Source organism: Sceloporus undulatus, chromosome 4 (genome assembly GCF_019175285.1).
Source record: "Sceloporus undulatus isolate JIND9_A2432 ecotype Alabama chromosome 4, SceUnd_v1.1, whole genome shotgun sequence".
In the NCBI taxonomy this organism is placed as follows: Eukaryota; Metazoa; Chordata; class Lepidosauria; order Squamata; family Phrynosomatidae; genus Sceloporus; species Sceloporus undulatus.
This window is the reverse complement of record NC_056525.1, coordinates 119,308,090-119,320,284: the sequence shown is the minus strand read 5'-3', so window position 1 is coordinate 119,320,284 and position 12,195 is coordinate 119,308,090. Positions and strand designations below refer to the sequence as shown.

The 12,195-nt window shown below is 40.4% G+C and overlaps 1 protein-coding gene across 1 annotated transcript in view; it reads left to right on the top strand.

Annotated features, from left to right (window-relative positions):
• HMCN1 (hemicentin 1) overlaps positions 1–12,195 on the top strand; it is a 275,643-nt gene that overhangs the window by 89,998 nt on the left and 173,450 nt on the right. The window contains 5 exon segments of the mRNA XM_042463441.1: positions 425–688; positions 1,097–1,241; positions 5,149–5,265; positions 9,304–9,539; positions 9,542–9,574. Of these exon segments, the coding sequence (XP_042319375.1) occupies positions 425–688; positions 1,097–1,241; positions 5,149–5,265; positions 9,304–9,539; positions 9,542–9,574 (795 nt within the window).

Here is a 12,195-nt window from a genome sequence, read left to right as displayed (position 1 = left end):
TTGCACCAGCAAATAAACCCTTTTAGACCAGTTAGCCAGAATAGGCCATGTTTTATTATCTGCTCCTTATACTGTCTTCAGGGGCATGCTTACTTAACTGCTTAGGAACACAATTAGATGTTGCTCTTTTCTGGTTAGCCTACTCTCATCATCATCATCATCATCATCATCATCATCATCATCATCATCATCCTCAAATCACATGTAAATATGTCTTGTTGTTTCTCCTTGAGGGAAAACCGATGTGCTCTACATGGTCTCTTTCCTAGTATTGATTAGGAATGATATGATGGAGTGCTACATTATCACTTCTCTTCATAGAAGAACCAACTCTGGTCTCAAAAGGACAATGGTAGTGCTTGTTCAGCCTAAGATATGCCTGGCTTTACATCTTTGTAATTTTTTATTTGTGTTTTATCAATAGGGATACCTACTTACATTCTGCTGAATACTACAGGGATCAACCCTCCTGCTAGACTGGACCGTCTAGAATTGCTCAGTATCACTGGAGACCTTCTAAAGACTATTCCTGTGAAATACTTCCCTGATAGAAAACCTTATGGAATCTGGAATATCACTGAGTTTATTCCACCAAATGAAGCCTTCTTCCTTAAAATAACTGGCTATGACAAAGATGATTACCTCTTCCAGAGAATTTCCAGTGTTTCCTTTTCAAATATTATTCCAGGTAATTCTCTCCCCCCCCCCCCCAATAGTTGTTCTTTATATGGATATTTCAAAATGTATTTAATAATGTTGATTATTAGGGATTGAGTTGATTAGGGACTGTTGATTAGGGATTACTTCTCAATCCCTAGTGGGATTAACTACTCTCTTTTGTTAAATTTATATTTGTTTTTATTCTGAAGGCATAAAGATAGTGCAGACTTCTGATTATTTGACAGGTGTGATGGTACAACAAAAATATTAGAGAATATATTTTGTGCCTGGTTCAGAGTTCTTGGCCAACGTGACAGCTTGAGCCATCTTTGCATTACTTTTGTCATGCCTTATTGGTCATAGTAAAGGTGTGCCCTACATTTTTATTTTGCTTACTGTCCATATATGGCCACTTTGTTATTTGTTCTTATTTTAGATGCTCCAAAAGTAACCATGCCCAAGAAAACCCCAGGATACTATCTGCAGCCAGGTCACATTCCTTGCCAAATATTCAGCCTCATACCTTTTACCACGTATTTTAGCAGAAATGGAATTAAACTGGGTATGGAGCAATTTTACAAGTAAGTAACAATTTCTCAGTTTCATTGTGGAGCTTTTCTTTTCAATCAGAGGAAGCGGGAGAATGGGGGAGGGATGGGAGGATAAAATCAGTCTATTGGATTCCATTAAAGTTCAGTTGAGAATTTAATGTTCCTGTAGTCATAGAGGCTCATTTACATGCTTTGTATGTTGCAGTGTCTGGCAGTAGATATCTACATGAGAAAGCTGAGTGTTATGTGTTGTGTGTCTTGAAATCTTTTCCTACTTACGACAACTCTAAGGTGAATCTATCATAGGGTTTTCTTGGCAAGATTTGTTCAGAAGAAGTTTGCCATTGCCCTCCCCTGAGCATGCAACTTGCCCAATGTTCGATTCCTAGTGTGTTTCATAGGTGGGTTACAAACCGCCATTAAAGTACGGACTCAGTCTGTACTAGGGTTAGGAAGGTGCGGTGCTTCCGCACCCCCCTAACCCTAGTACGGACTGAGTCCATACAAAATGGCGGCCCCCCTTCCACATGGGGGCCGCCATGATGACGTCATGACTGTGCCACCTCTACACGGGGCGGCACGAACGGACCAGGAAGGAGCTCCGTTTCGGAGCTCCTTCCTGGTTTGTGGCGGCGCTTTGCTTCACTGGGCGCAGCCTTCAGATGGCTGCACCCAGTGAAGCAATGGAGAAAGGGGCCAAGTGGCCCCTTTCTCCTTCTCCCCGCCGCCGTGGGGTGTCCTTGGGGCTTGAAGCCCCAGGGACACCCCTTTTCAGGCTGCGGGGAAGAGGCGTTTTGCTGCTTCCCCGCAGCCTGAAAAGCGGCGGATCGGGGCCTCAGCGGCTGCCGCTCTACACACTGAGGCCCCGATACACCGGGGAAAGGGGCGGGTGCAGACCACCCCAAATTGGCGGTCTATAACCCGCCATAGATGATCTGGGAATCGAAATCTGGTCTCCCGAATCATAGTCCAACACTCAAACCACTACACCACACTGGCTCTCAAAGAACCCAAGATGGAGAGATGGAGACCCAAACCAAGCATTAAGGAAAATATGTCTTTTCCTCCAATTAACCCATTTTCTTCCCTACAGTGAGATTTCCCCAGACATTCATGCTTCACCAAGCAGATTTTAAAATTAAGCCAAAGTTTGGCTTCCAGTGGCCAGTTACAAAGGAAGGAACCAAATCGTAAATCCAGTTTTACCTTTATTGGAATAATGAGAAGATGCTGTCTTTTGATGCTTGTAGGATTCTTTATCAGGCAAAGTTAGTAAAAATAGTGTGTAAGGAAAGGAAAGTGATAATCAAAGAAGCTACATTTTTGCTTTGGGATATTGTATAGGACATGTTTGCAAATGAAAAATAAGGGCACCTCTTCCCCATGGCTATGGATTGATTATGCCCAAAAGCAATAAAATAAAGGCAATGGAGTCTGACTAAAAGTCTACAATAGTGTGTGGCCCATATTCTGGTATATCTATATATTGTTTAATTGACCAATTAACAAGCTGAATTCTATAATCCATTCTTGTAAACTCTTGTCAGCGTATCACATAATTTTTAAATGAAGTTTCATTAAGTCACTGAAGCCAAATATTTAACTAATTCTGTAATTCTATTTCAGATTTTAATGATCAAATATTTTGCTTTTTTTCTGTGTTAGTTTCCCTCATATCTTGTTGCATGATTCTAGAACAAAGCAGAGTATGTGATGACTTCACACAGTAATCTTCAAGCCACAGGTTACTGACTTAGAGCTCCATCTTAAGTAATAGATTTACTTTGGTTTCTCTCCCATTGTGTGAAGAGCCTGTAGTTACAGATGTTTTTTAAAAGAACTAAATAAGCTCCATAGTATAGCAGTGTCTCTTGATTTAGAATGAAGGGCGATGTAGCATTTTATAATATGGCACAGCGGCTTTGCAAAGCATACAGTATATGTAAAGTAGTATGATAATTGGTTAGATGTACTCAGTAATAGGGGCCAGCTTGATGTAATCGTTTGTGTGGTGGTCTGAGACACTGAAAGACCAAGGTTTGAATCCTGGCTCAGCCCACTGGGTGACTTTGGGCAAGTCACACACTATCAGCCTCAGAAGATGGAAATGGCAAACCCTCTTTGAAGAAACTTGCCAAGAAAACACTATGATTAGGGTTGGAAACAACTTGAAGGCACACAACAACAACAAACTCAATCATAATGTTGTAAACCGCTGTGATCATGGGAATAGCGGTATACAAATAAAGATTCATTCATTCATTCATTCATTCATTCATTCATTCATTCATTCAATGTTTTACTCCTGTAGTGCATCAAATGAAGATAGATGGAGTTGTTTGATGATATTGAGATAATCATGATTCAGTGATGCTTTATTGTTTATGGCAGGCATCTCACTTATTTGTCTTGGAACCGAAACTGTTTGTTTTATTCTATAAGCACCCCCCCTCCCAACACACACACAAAAGGAGCTAATTTCTATGTCAGTATCACTGACAGAAATTTCTCTCTATGGAAGAGCTGAAAAAATTATTTTTAGGACCACAACACTTAGCCAATGGAGGTTGCAAAATAGTCACGTTTCCAGGTTTTGATTATTGGCCACCATGAATTAGGGTATTTTATGGGAACTTTATCATATATGTGTGGGACATATGCAGAATCATAGTCCCTCTCCCCCATGAAAATGCTCTCTCCAAACTTTGATTGTTGCTACCATGTGTGCAGCTTTTGTTGGGAATCTCACAGACTGCATGTGGGGTCATCTCAAGTGAGACGTTTGGGATTGTGGATAGTCAGGCTTCTAGAGCTGTTTTTGGCACAGAAGGGAATACAAATATGTGGTGCCAGAGTGGTCAAAACACAATTCTTCCGATATTATTGGACTGTAGTTCTGGTCAACCTAGAGGAATGAGAACTGCAGTCAAACAATAACCATCAGAATCACAAATATATTATATTATATTTATTATATTACATTATATTATATTTATTCATGCCCCACCTTTTACCCAGCTTGGGACTCAAGGCTGCTTATAACAGTTAAAACAAACATAGCTAAAAATTCACAGAATACATATATTAAACATTTAATTAAACTATCAAAAAATTAAAGCCAGTTAAAATTAAAACATAATCTATTAAAAAGAAAGCAACAAACAGAAAATCAACCACATTATGGAAGACTTGTTTCCTCCAAGAAACCAGTCTTCCAGTTTCTGCTAAATAGTCTTCACCTGCTTGTGGAAAGATAGCAAAGAGGGCATCATTCTAACTTCTTTGGGAAGGGAATTCTAGAGCCCAGGAGCAGCCACCAACAAGGCCCTCTCCTATTTTCCGATCATATGTTCCATGTTTCCACCAGATGTACCTGTGTATAATGTGTGGAGGTCCATATTTTGCCTACCCATTGTGTAACATATGACAGGTAGGCCATGTAAAGCCCTTGGGCTGTCCAAGCCTGACATAAGTTCTAGGAGGGTGGCTTCCTTGCACTCTTGTCTGGTCAAATGGGCAGTATAGTTAACCCTCCATATACATGCATTCTGCATCCACAGATTCAAGCATCAATGGCTTGAAAATATACCCTCCCCTCATTCCAAAATGCAAACCTTGATTTATATAAGAGTCATCATTTTGCTATGCCATTGTATATAATGTGACTTAAGAATCTATGGATTTTGGTATCTACAGGGGGCTCCTGGAACCAAACCTTAGCAGATACCAAGGGCCAACTGTACTTTCAACTTGCTGCGCAACTCTGGTTTCAGCTTCCTGACATGTAGATCTGAAGTCTAGATTTCAGAAAGGATGGGCACAGCCCCTGTCTATCACTGTGGGGATGGTGGAAAAGGAATGGAGATATAGCAGCTAAAACGGCTCACAGCATCTCCTTCCCTGCGCATCTGTTTATGACATTTTTTTTTTATTTCAGAGAATCTGCTGTTGTGAACTGGGAAATTGCCAAGGTATCTCTGTCAGATGAGGGTTACTATGAATGTATTGCCAGCAGCAGTGCTGGAATTGGGCGAGCACAGACGTTTTTTGATGTGTCAGGTTAGTGTCATTTCCTATTTTCTTTGCAGAATGTCCCACTTCACTCCAATTTGACTCTAATGGATAGCTTCCTTCTGTTTCTCTTGCATTTCAGTTTTGTAGGTTCAGACATCCTATATCAAAATTTGCAAAAATTAGATCCTTCAGGCACCCCATAGTGGAGTTCAAATAACTTCCCTTTGGCCTGTTACATACTGCCAAAATAAAGCTGCTTTGGGTCTCTTTGGAGGTATGCTGTTTAAATGATGCATGCATCCTAAGAGTCCGGAAGTCGCGACAAAGCCACACTCCATTCCTAAGCACTGGAGTGCAGCTTTGGTGCAGCTTCCGGATTCTTAGGATGCATACATCATTTAAACAGCATACCTCCAAAGAGACCTGAAGCAGCTTTATTTTGGCAGTCTGTAACAGGCCTTAGACTCCCTTAGAGCAATAACTTCCCTATTTGAGAACCAATGAGTCCATCTGACTCTGTGAAGGCACAATTGTTTTCAGGGAAGCACTTTATTCATTTAATATTCAGTTGTAAATTGTGATATAAGCTATTTTTGTATTCCAAATCCAACAGCAACATTGAGTGATCATGAGTATAAATAAGAAATTATTCTCTAAACAGATGGGGAGAATGTGAAAGAAAATATAGATGCGATATTTGCATAGTACGGGATATGATGTGATGACTTCATAGAGAGAGGTCTAAATCCAGTGTTTTATCAGTACCCGTGTGCTGGTGCGGTGGAACTTTCTTTTTACTTGAAGCACTCTGTATGGCGCGAAAATATTCTCTGTTGGGTTTTCCTCCTCTCTGGAACAGGTTTTGAAAGGGTGGTTATGGGGAATCCTCCTCCTTATCCTCCTCTTCCTCCTGGTTCTGCTGATGGAAGCAGTTCTGTTTAGTGGAAAGGTCCTATTGGATCATGGCCAAAGAAAGCAGATTTTAAAGCACTTTAAAAACACCCATGTGTTTACTCTAGATAGTCCAACCAAGGAGGCAAAGTCAGCTGCACAGCAGGAGTGTAACATATGGTCAAAATGTCTATAAACGTCTTGAAAGAATTTTGAACTAAAAGACCCCTCAAAGATAAATGTGGACTTATAAATCAAAGACGGCACGAAAAGTTTAGTGCCATCATCAAGTTTGCCTAGTGTAAGTTTTGGAACTGTAAATCTTTCTGAAGGCAACACAAGGAAAAACAAAATGTGAAATAAAAGGTTTTCTGTAAAGATTTGTTTTGCTCTCATGTGTATAATTACAAATTAAGGGATGGGAAGTTCTGTCTAGACTTTGGAGATATGATTTTGTTGTGAGTGCAGGAGGAATGGCCCTATATAGGTGGGATCCTTCATCACCAGGGCATAAAAGGTAACTGTGCATTTTCGTACTAGTCCAAATGGATTAGTGGGAATGGGATATCTGATTACACACAAAGGATACATACATTCCTTTTTTCCTACCTGAGGAGTGATTTAAGTGTAACCTATAAATTATCATTCTGAAGCCAAACAAAGTTAAGAGAGTGCACTTGGTGATCATAATCTCTCTCGTTGTTAAACATTTTGATTCCTCTGCAGCTGTATTAAAACTAATCACTGCATTAATGATTAGCGTAATTTAAATGTTAGCTTCTATACTGATACACAAAAAATCAGCCTGTTTATACCATTTATAAACTGTTTATTTTGTATATGTCATTCTAATCTTCGGTTCAAGATTGACACAATAGATTTAGCTGATCAGTTGAAATCTATATGTCAAGCCAAGCTCTTCTTCCTAACATCTTCTTGGGCTTCTGGGGATCATGCCTGACTACTCCTTTCACTCCCTCCCTGTAAAGACACATGTCTCATAGACCCCTTGATATTTCTGTGTCTGCTGCCAGATTCTTTGTCACAACTGTCACTGAGGAGATTACCACATGAGGGTTCTGTTGCACTGCAGTCATGCGATTTCTTTTAACATGATTACAACAGTTGCAATAACACTATTAAAACACTTATTTCCACCTTTCAATAACACGGCAGTCCTTATCTTATGACAAATGTTTTCAGTCACTGTTTTCTGCACAATGCACATGAACCCAGCTTCTTCACCCTTTTTTGCTTGCATCGTTGGGCAACTGATTTCCTGTGATTCAGGATTCTTGAATTCCATACTGTTGTTTTAATTTTGGAATGGGTGGTTCTGTAGATAGCAATGCATTCTTTTATCCTGCATTGATGGATCCTGTGAAATGGAAGACTGTTTTGGGAGAACTGCTTACAAAAATACGTAAATTAACACCTCATCACATTTGACAAAACCAGTCTTCTTCTTCACTAAACTGGTCCATGACATAACAAAAGCAGGGAGAAGGAGTCATTATATACTCATTTGGACCACATCAACCTTACAATAACACTACTGTAATAATAATAGCATTTACATTTCTGTACTGCTTATCAGTCAACTCAGCACTCTCTAAGCAGTTTACAGTGTCTAAGCCAATTGCCCTTGATAAGCTGGGTATTTTACTGACCTATGAATGGAAGGAAGGTTGAATCAGCCTTGGGGCCCTGGGATCGAACTCACAACCTTGTGGCTGCAGTACTGACACTGCACCACAAGTGTGTCTGTACCACCAAATTGATCTCCACATGTGCATTCTCATGAATGTAGTGATATTGGTGGTTTTTGATGGGTGTATCGCATTAATCTGAAATTGTGTGATAGTAATGGTATGACAACAGATCAGTAACAGATGAATGAAAATGGAGTTTATCGCATGCACTTTTCAGCTCAGTCTGGGCATGGGATGAGATCAGGCTAGAATGGAGGAAAACAGGTTTTATAACACACAAAATTGTTGCTGCGCTGCCACCTGACCATCACCTGTCTCCCAGCTGCACTTCTCCCAGATATTTTGCTACCACGGATGCTTTCTGTACCACCAAAATCGGCCAGTAGAGAATGACTGAGGGACAGGGGATGGTTGGGAGGCAGCACAGCAGCAATTTTGTGTGCGATAAAACCCATTTTCCCCTGTTCCAGCCCAATCCCATCCCATGTCCAGATCAGGCTGAAAAGTGCATGTGATAAACTCCAATGTCATGTGAAAATGGGAGGAATCATAATTTGTATTTCCACTCTAATTTCATCACTAGTACTTCATGCAGTAATCGCCTGAGTTTGTGACATTGGCTGAAGCAAAACCAAATGCCTACTAACCTACTAACAAGGTAAATAGGGCCCATGTGTCTAATTTTTAGGTAGAATTGTACTCTTGGAATTTTCCAGGGAACAGTACTCTCTTTAAAAACAAGGTACATGCTTCCCCGTGTCTTCTTTAAAGGTAAAAAGTGGTGATTTTGCCATTGCAACCCTAGTAGTGGTGAATTCAGCAGCATTACTGGCAGGAGTGTGGTCCCTTGTAGATGCTGGTGGGTGAGGGTCCCAATGAGCCCATCAGCAATTGTCCATACTCTCTCCTCTAGGGATAGGCCATCTGTGAGGATTTCCCCTTCCTTCTTTTGTAGTGACATGGCACCTAAATGATCTGAATGTTGGTGCTAGTCAGGCCTGCAAAAGGAGGGCATTTAACTGTTTGGGTGCCATGGCTGCAAAGGCCAAATGGGGGGCAATGGGGGATTCCTAGTGGGGGCAACAATGCTGAAAGGTATAGAGCATGTGCTGGTAGTGGGTCTCTGCTCCAGGTCAGGAATGGGTAAATACCCACCTGTCCCTGTACTTGCCCAGGGAATAACTCAGGTGAGCACTTGGCCCCGAATAGCATGAGCTCAGCTTGTGTGTTTCTGGTTTATCTGTTCAGGACCAGAGATGCGTTCAGGTAACTCTATCCTAGTTTCTAGCACTGGACTGGTTAGAACTCAACTTTGTAGCATGCTTGTCTTACTGATTAATCTGGCCTTAAGAACTGAACCATTCAAGGAGGATTGCTTTGTCCATGAGCTGGCAGTTAATTAATACTTCCCTTTCACTTTTCTTGGGTGTTGTTATTTCAAATAATATTTCTGCTTGTTTTTATATGCTTTGCAGAACCTCCCCTCCACCTATCTTCAGGTTTCCCAATAATGTTACTGTCACTCCGGGTGATCGAGCCATATTGACTGCTTAACGTGAGCACCGTGCGGTAACATCTCACCTGGATAGAAACACAGGGACCTGAAACTCATGGAGCCTCCAGGATAGATTCTGAGTAACCTTTCCTTGAAGTCAAAGTGGTAAGCTCTCAGATGCTGGAGAGTACAATTGTGTAGCTTCTAATGAAGGTGGCCCACAGTGGCATCTGTATTCCTTACAGTGCAGGGTTATGGAACGGACTTTTTAGACTTAATGCTATTCCTTCGCCCACTTTTGATATCTCTCCCCCACCCCCCCCCATGACAGTTTGCATTTTTGTACATGCTGATAAATCAGTATATTATTTTATTTATTTATTCATTTATACATGCCTTTCTCCCTGCATGTACCCAAGGGACTGTACGTATACCACATCTCATTTATTTTATATGGTTTAATGCTCTAAATATGTACACAGCTCTTCCACATCTAAATGCTAAAGTTGTACGTAATAAGAAACCTCTTGTCTTAGATTAAATGTACTGCATCTCTAGATCGATACGTCACATGTACACTCCAGACACCTTGATGGATGAGTGCCATTTCATCATGCATATTCATACAGATCTGGGACCCCTTATTGACAAAGCAAGGATTCTATTGCATGAATCATGGATATTAAAGTAGAGTTGGTTGCATATCTCTGTGGTGTGAAGGCTGTTCCGTTCACATGTTCAAAACGGATATGCATGTGTGGAAAAACTCTTCGAGCTGAGGTGACTGCATGCCAGGTTTGGGGTTTTGGCGGCATTGGGGCACGGTAGCCTCACCCATCCAAAGCCCTTTCACAAAATCAGAGTAAAGCCAGGAGAGAGAAAGCATTAGAAAGAAGTGGCAAGAAAATAGAGGGTGCTTTGATAAAATGAATGGTTATTTATCCCTTCTGGTCCCTTGATGTGTGTTACCTGGAAACGAAGTATCTTTTCAATCTTTATAATCTAGAACAGTCTTTTCATTTTGTACATATGTACCTATACTTACTCCAGTGAGCTCAGAATGGTGGAAATATCTACTTTTAAAATTATTTTAACCAAAAAAGATCCTGCCCCAAAATAGAATGCAGCTGCTTTTCTTTGGGGATGGCGGGCGTACTGGATGCTTGAAGGAAATTTAAAAAGAATAATATTTGGCTGTGAGAAAAGACAGTCGAGATGCAAAGCTTCTTTTAAATGAAAATAGCAGTGAAGGAAAGGAATCTTTTGCCAAACTGCATATTTAAAACCCTTTGTTCAAAATCGTCCTCTCTTTGTTAGTGCTGCCATCCTTTTTTGAACAGAAAATACTCAAAGCAATGCTCTTCCCCCACTTGAAATGAAGCCCACAACTAAATTAGTAGGCATCAAAGATGACTGGATGCCCTATGATGCTAATATTGTCACAGCAGGTTCAGTAGCACTCATTAGATGACTTTTTGAAGTCTTTTTGTTGCACAGAAAATTGTGGAGAAGGAATTGGAGATAACCCGAGACTTCCACAGGACCAAGGAAAATGTTCATCAATATTAATCCCTTTTTCCTGAGATTAGTCTATCAGATACTTGCAATGAAAGGAAGCAACAGGGAGAAATCACAGAATCTGCGCATTGGCGAAGAGTTGTCAGGGTGTTGCAGGAGTGGACAAGAATGTGATTCAGTCCTATATATTAAGCCATAAGCTCTAGAGCGCCACATCTTTGTATACTCTGGATCCTTGTGGAGTGTCTAATGGGACCTCCTGAACCTGGTGCTATCCCTAGTCGCAGCCATTGACTATTTTGGTGAGGATGATGGGGACTAAATACAATACATTTGGAAGGTGTTAGGTTGGTGAAAGCAGGTCTATATGTACAGTAACTAAATAGATTGTGTTCTTCCATGTGAAACCACAGATATATTGCTTCATGAAAGGTTTCTTTATCTTGGGCTGAATTTAGAAGGCTGCTGTAGTGGTTATATGCCAATTAACAAGCTTGGTATATTGTGTTAAGGGCTTTCCATGTTAACTCAAGCTCCAAAATGCTGGAAAAATGCAGCTGTTAAAGGTTATGTCTTTAACCTAATGTATATATAGTCATTATGTATATAGTAGTGTGGTATGCTGTGATGAGTTCCAGCTTTACTGCAAGCACATTTCTATTCTGGAGATTTTTAGAATTTGTTTCCGTTTGATTAGATTTTACCACATTTGCAAAATTGATGTGCAGAGTGGCAAATTTGAATGACTATGCTCTCCTTGTGGAAGAGTGGCAATCTTATCCATTCAACACACAAATTTGTGAAGCCTTCATCATCACATCACCATCATCACATCACATATCATCATCATCTCATCATCATCATCATCATCCCATTCCCCCAAAAAACGGGACTCAGAGTTTTAAGAACATTAATGCTACCAGCTCTTCTCCAGTGATTCAAAGGTGCTTTAAAATCACTTGCATACTAATCTCATTAGATTCTATTTTTATCCTACTTTTTAAAAAATTGCAAAGTTGCCATCTTTATGTATTCCATGGCAAAGCACAATTAGCTTTTCCTCCTAAGCTAAAGATGCACTAAAGATGTAGAAATCAGAGGAAGCAGCCTTCAGAAGATCCATAGGAAAAAGATGACAATACCTGCAAAATTGTTGAAATGCCAACTTTGCATCCTATAAAGCTATTGTTTATCCTTTTGATCTCAAAACAGTACACTCCAAGTTTCATATCACTTTGTTGAGGCAAATTCTAAACCGTAATATCTACTGCCACCCTCCTCCTCCCCTCCTCCTCTCCTCATTAATATTATTATACTTTTATATAGTGCTGTAGATTTACACACCCTTCTGCTA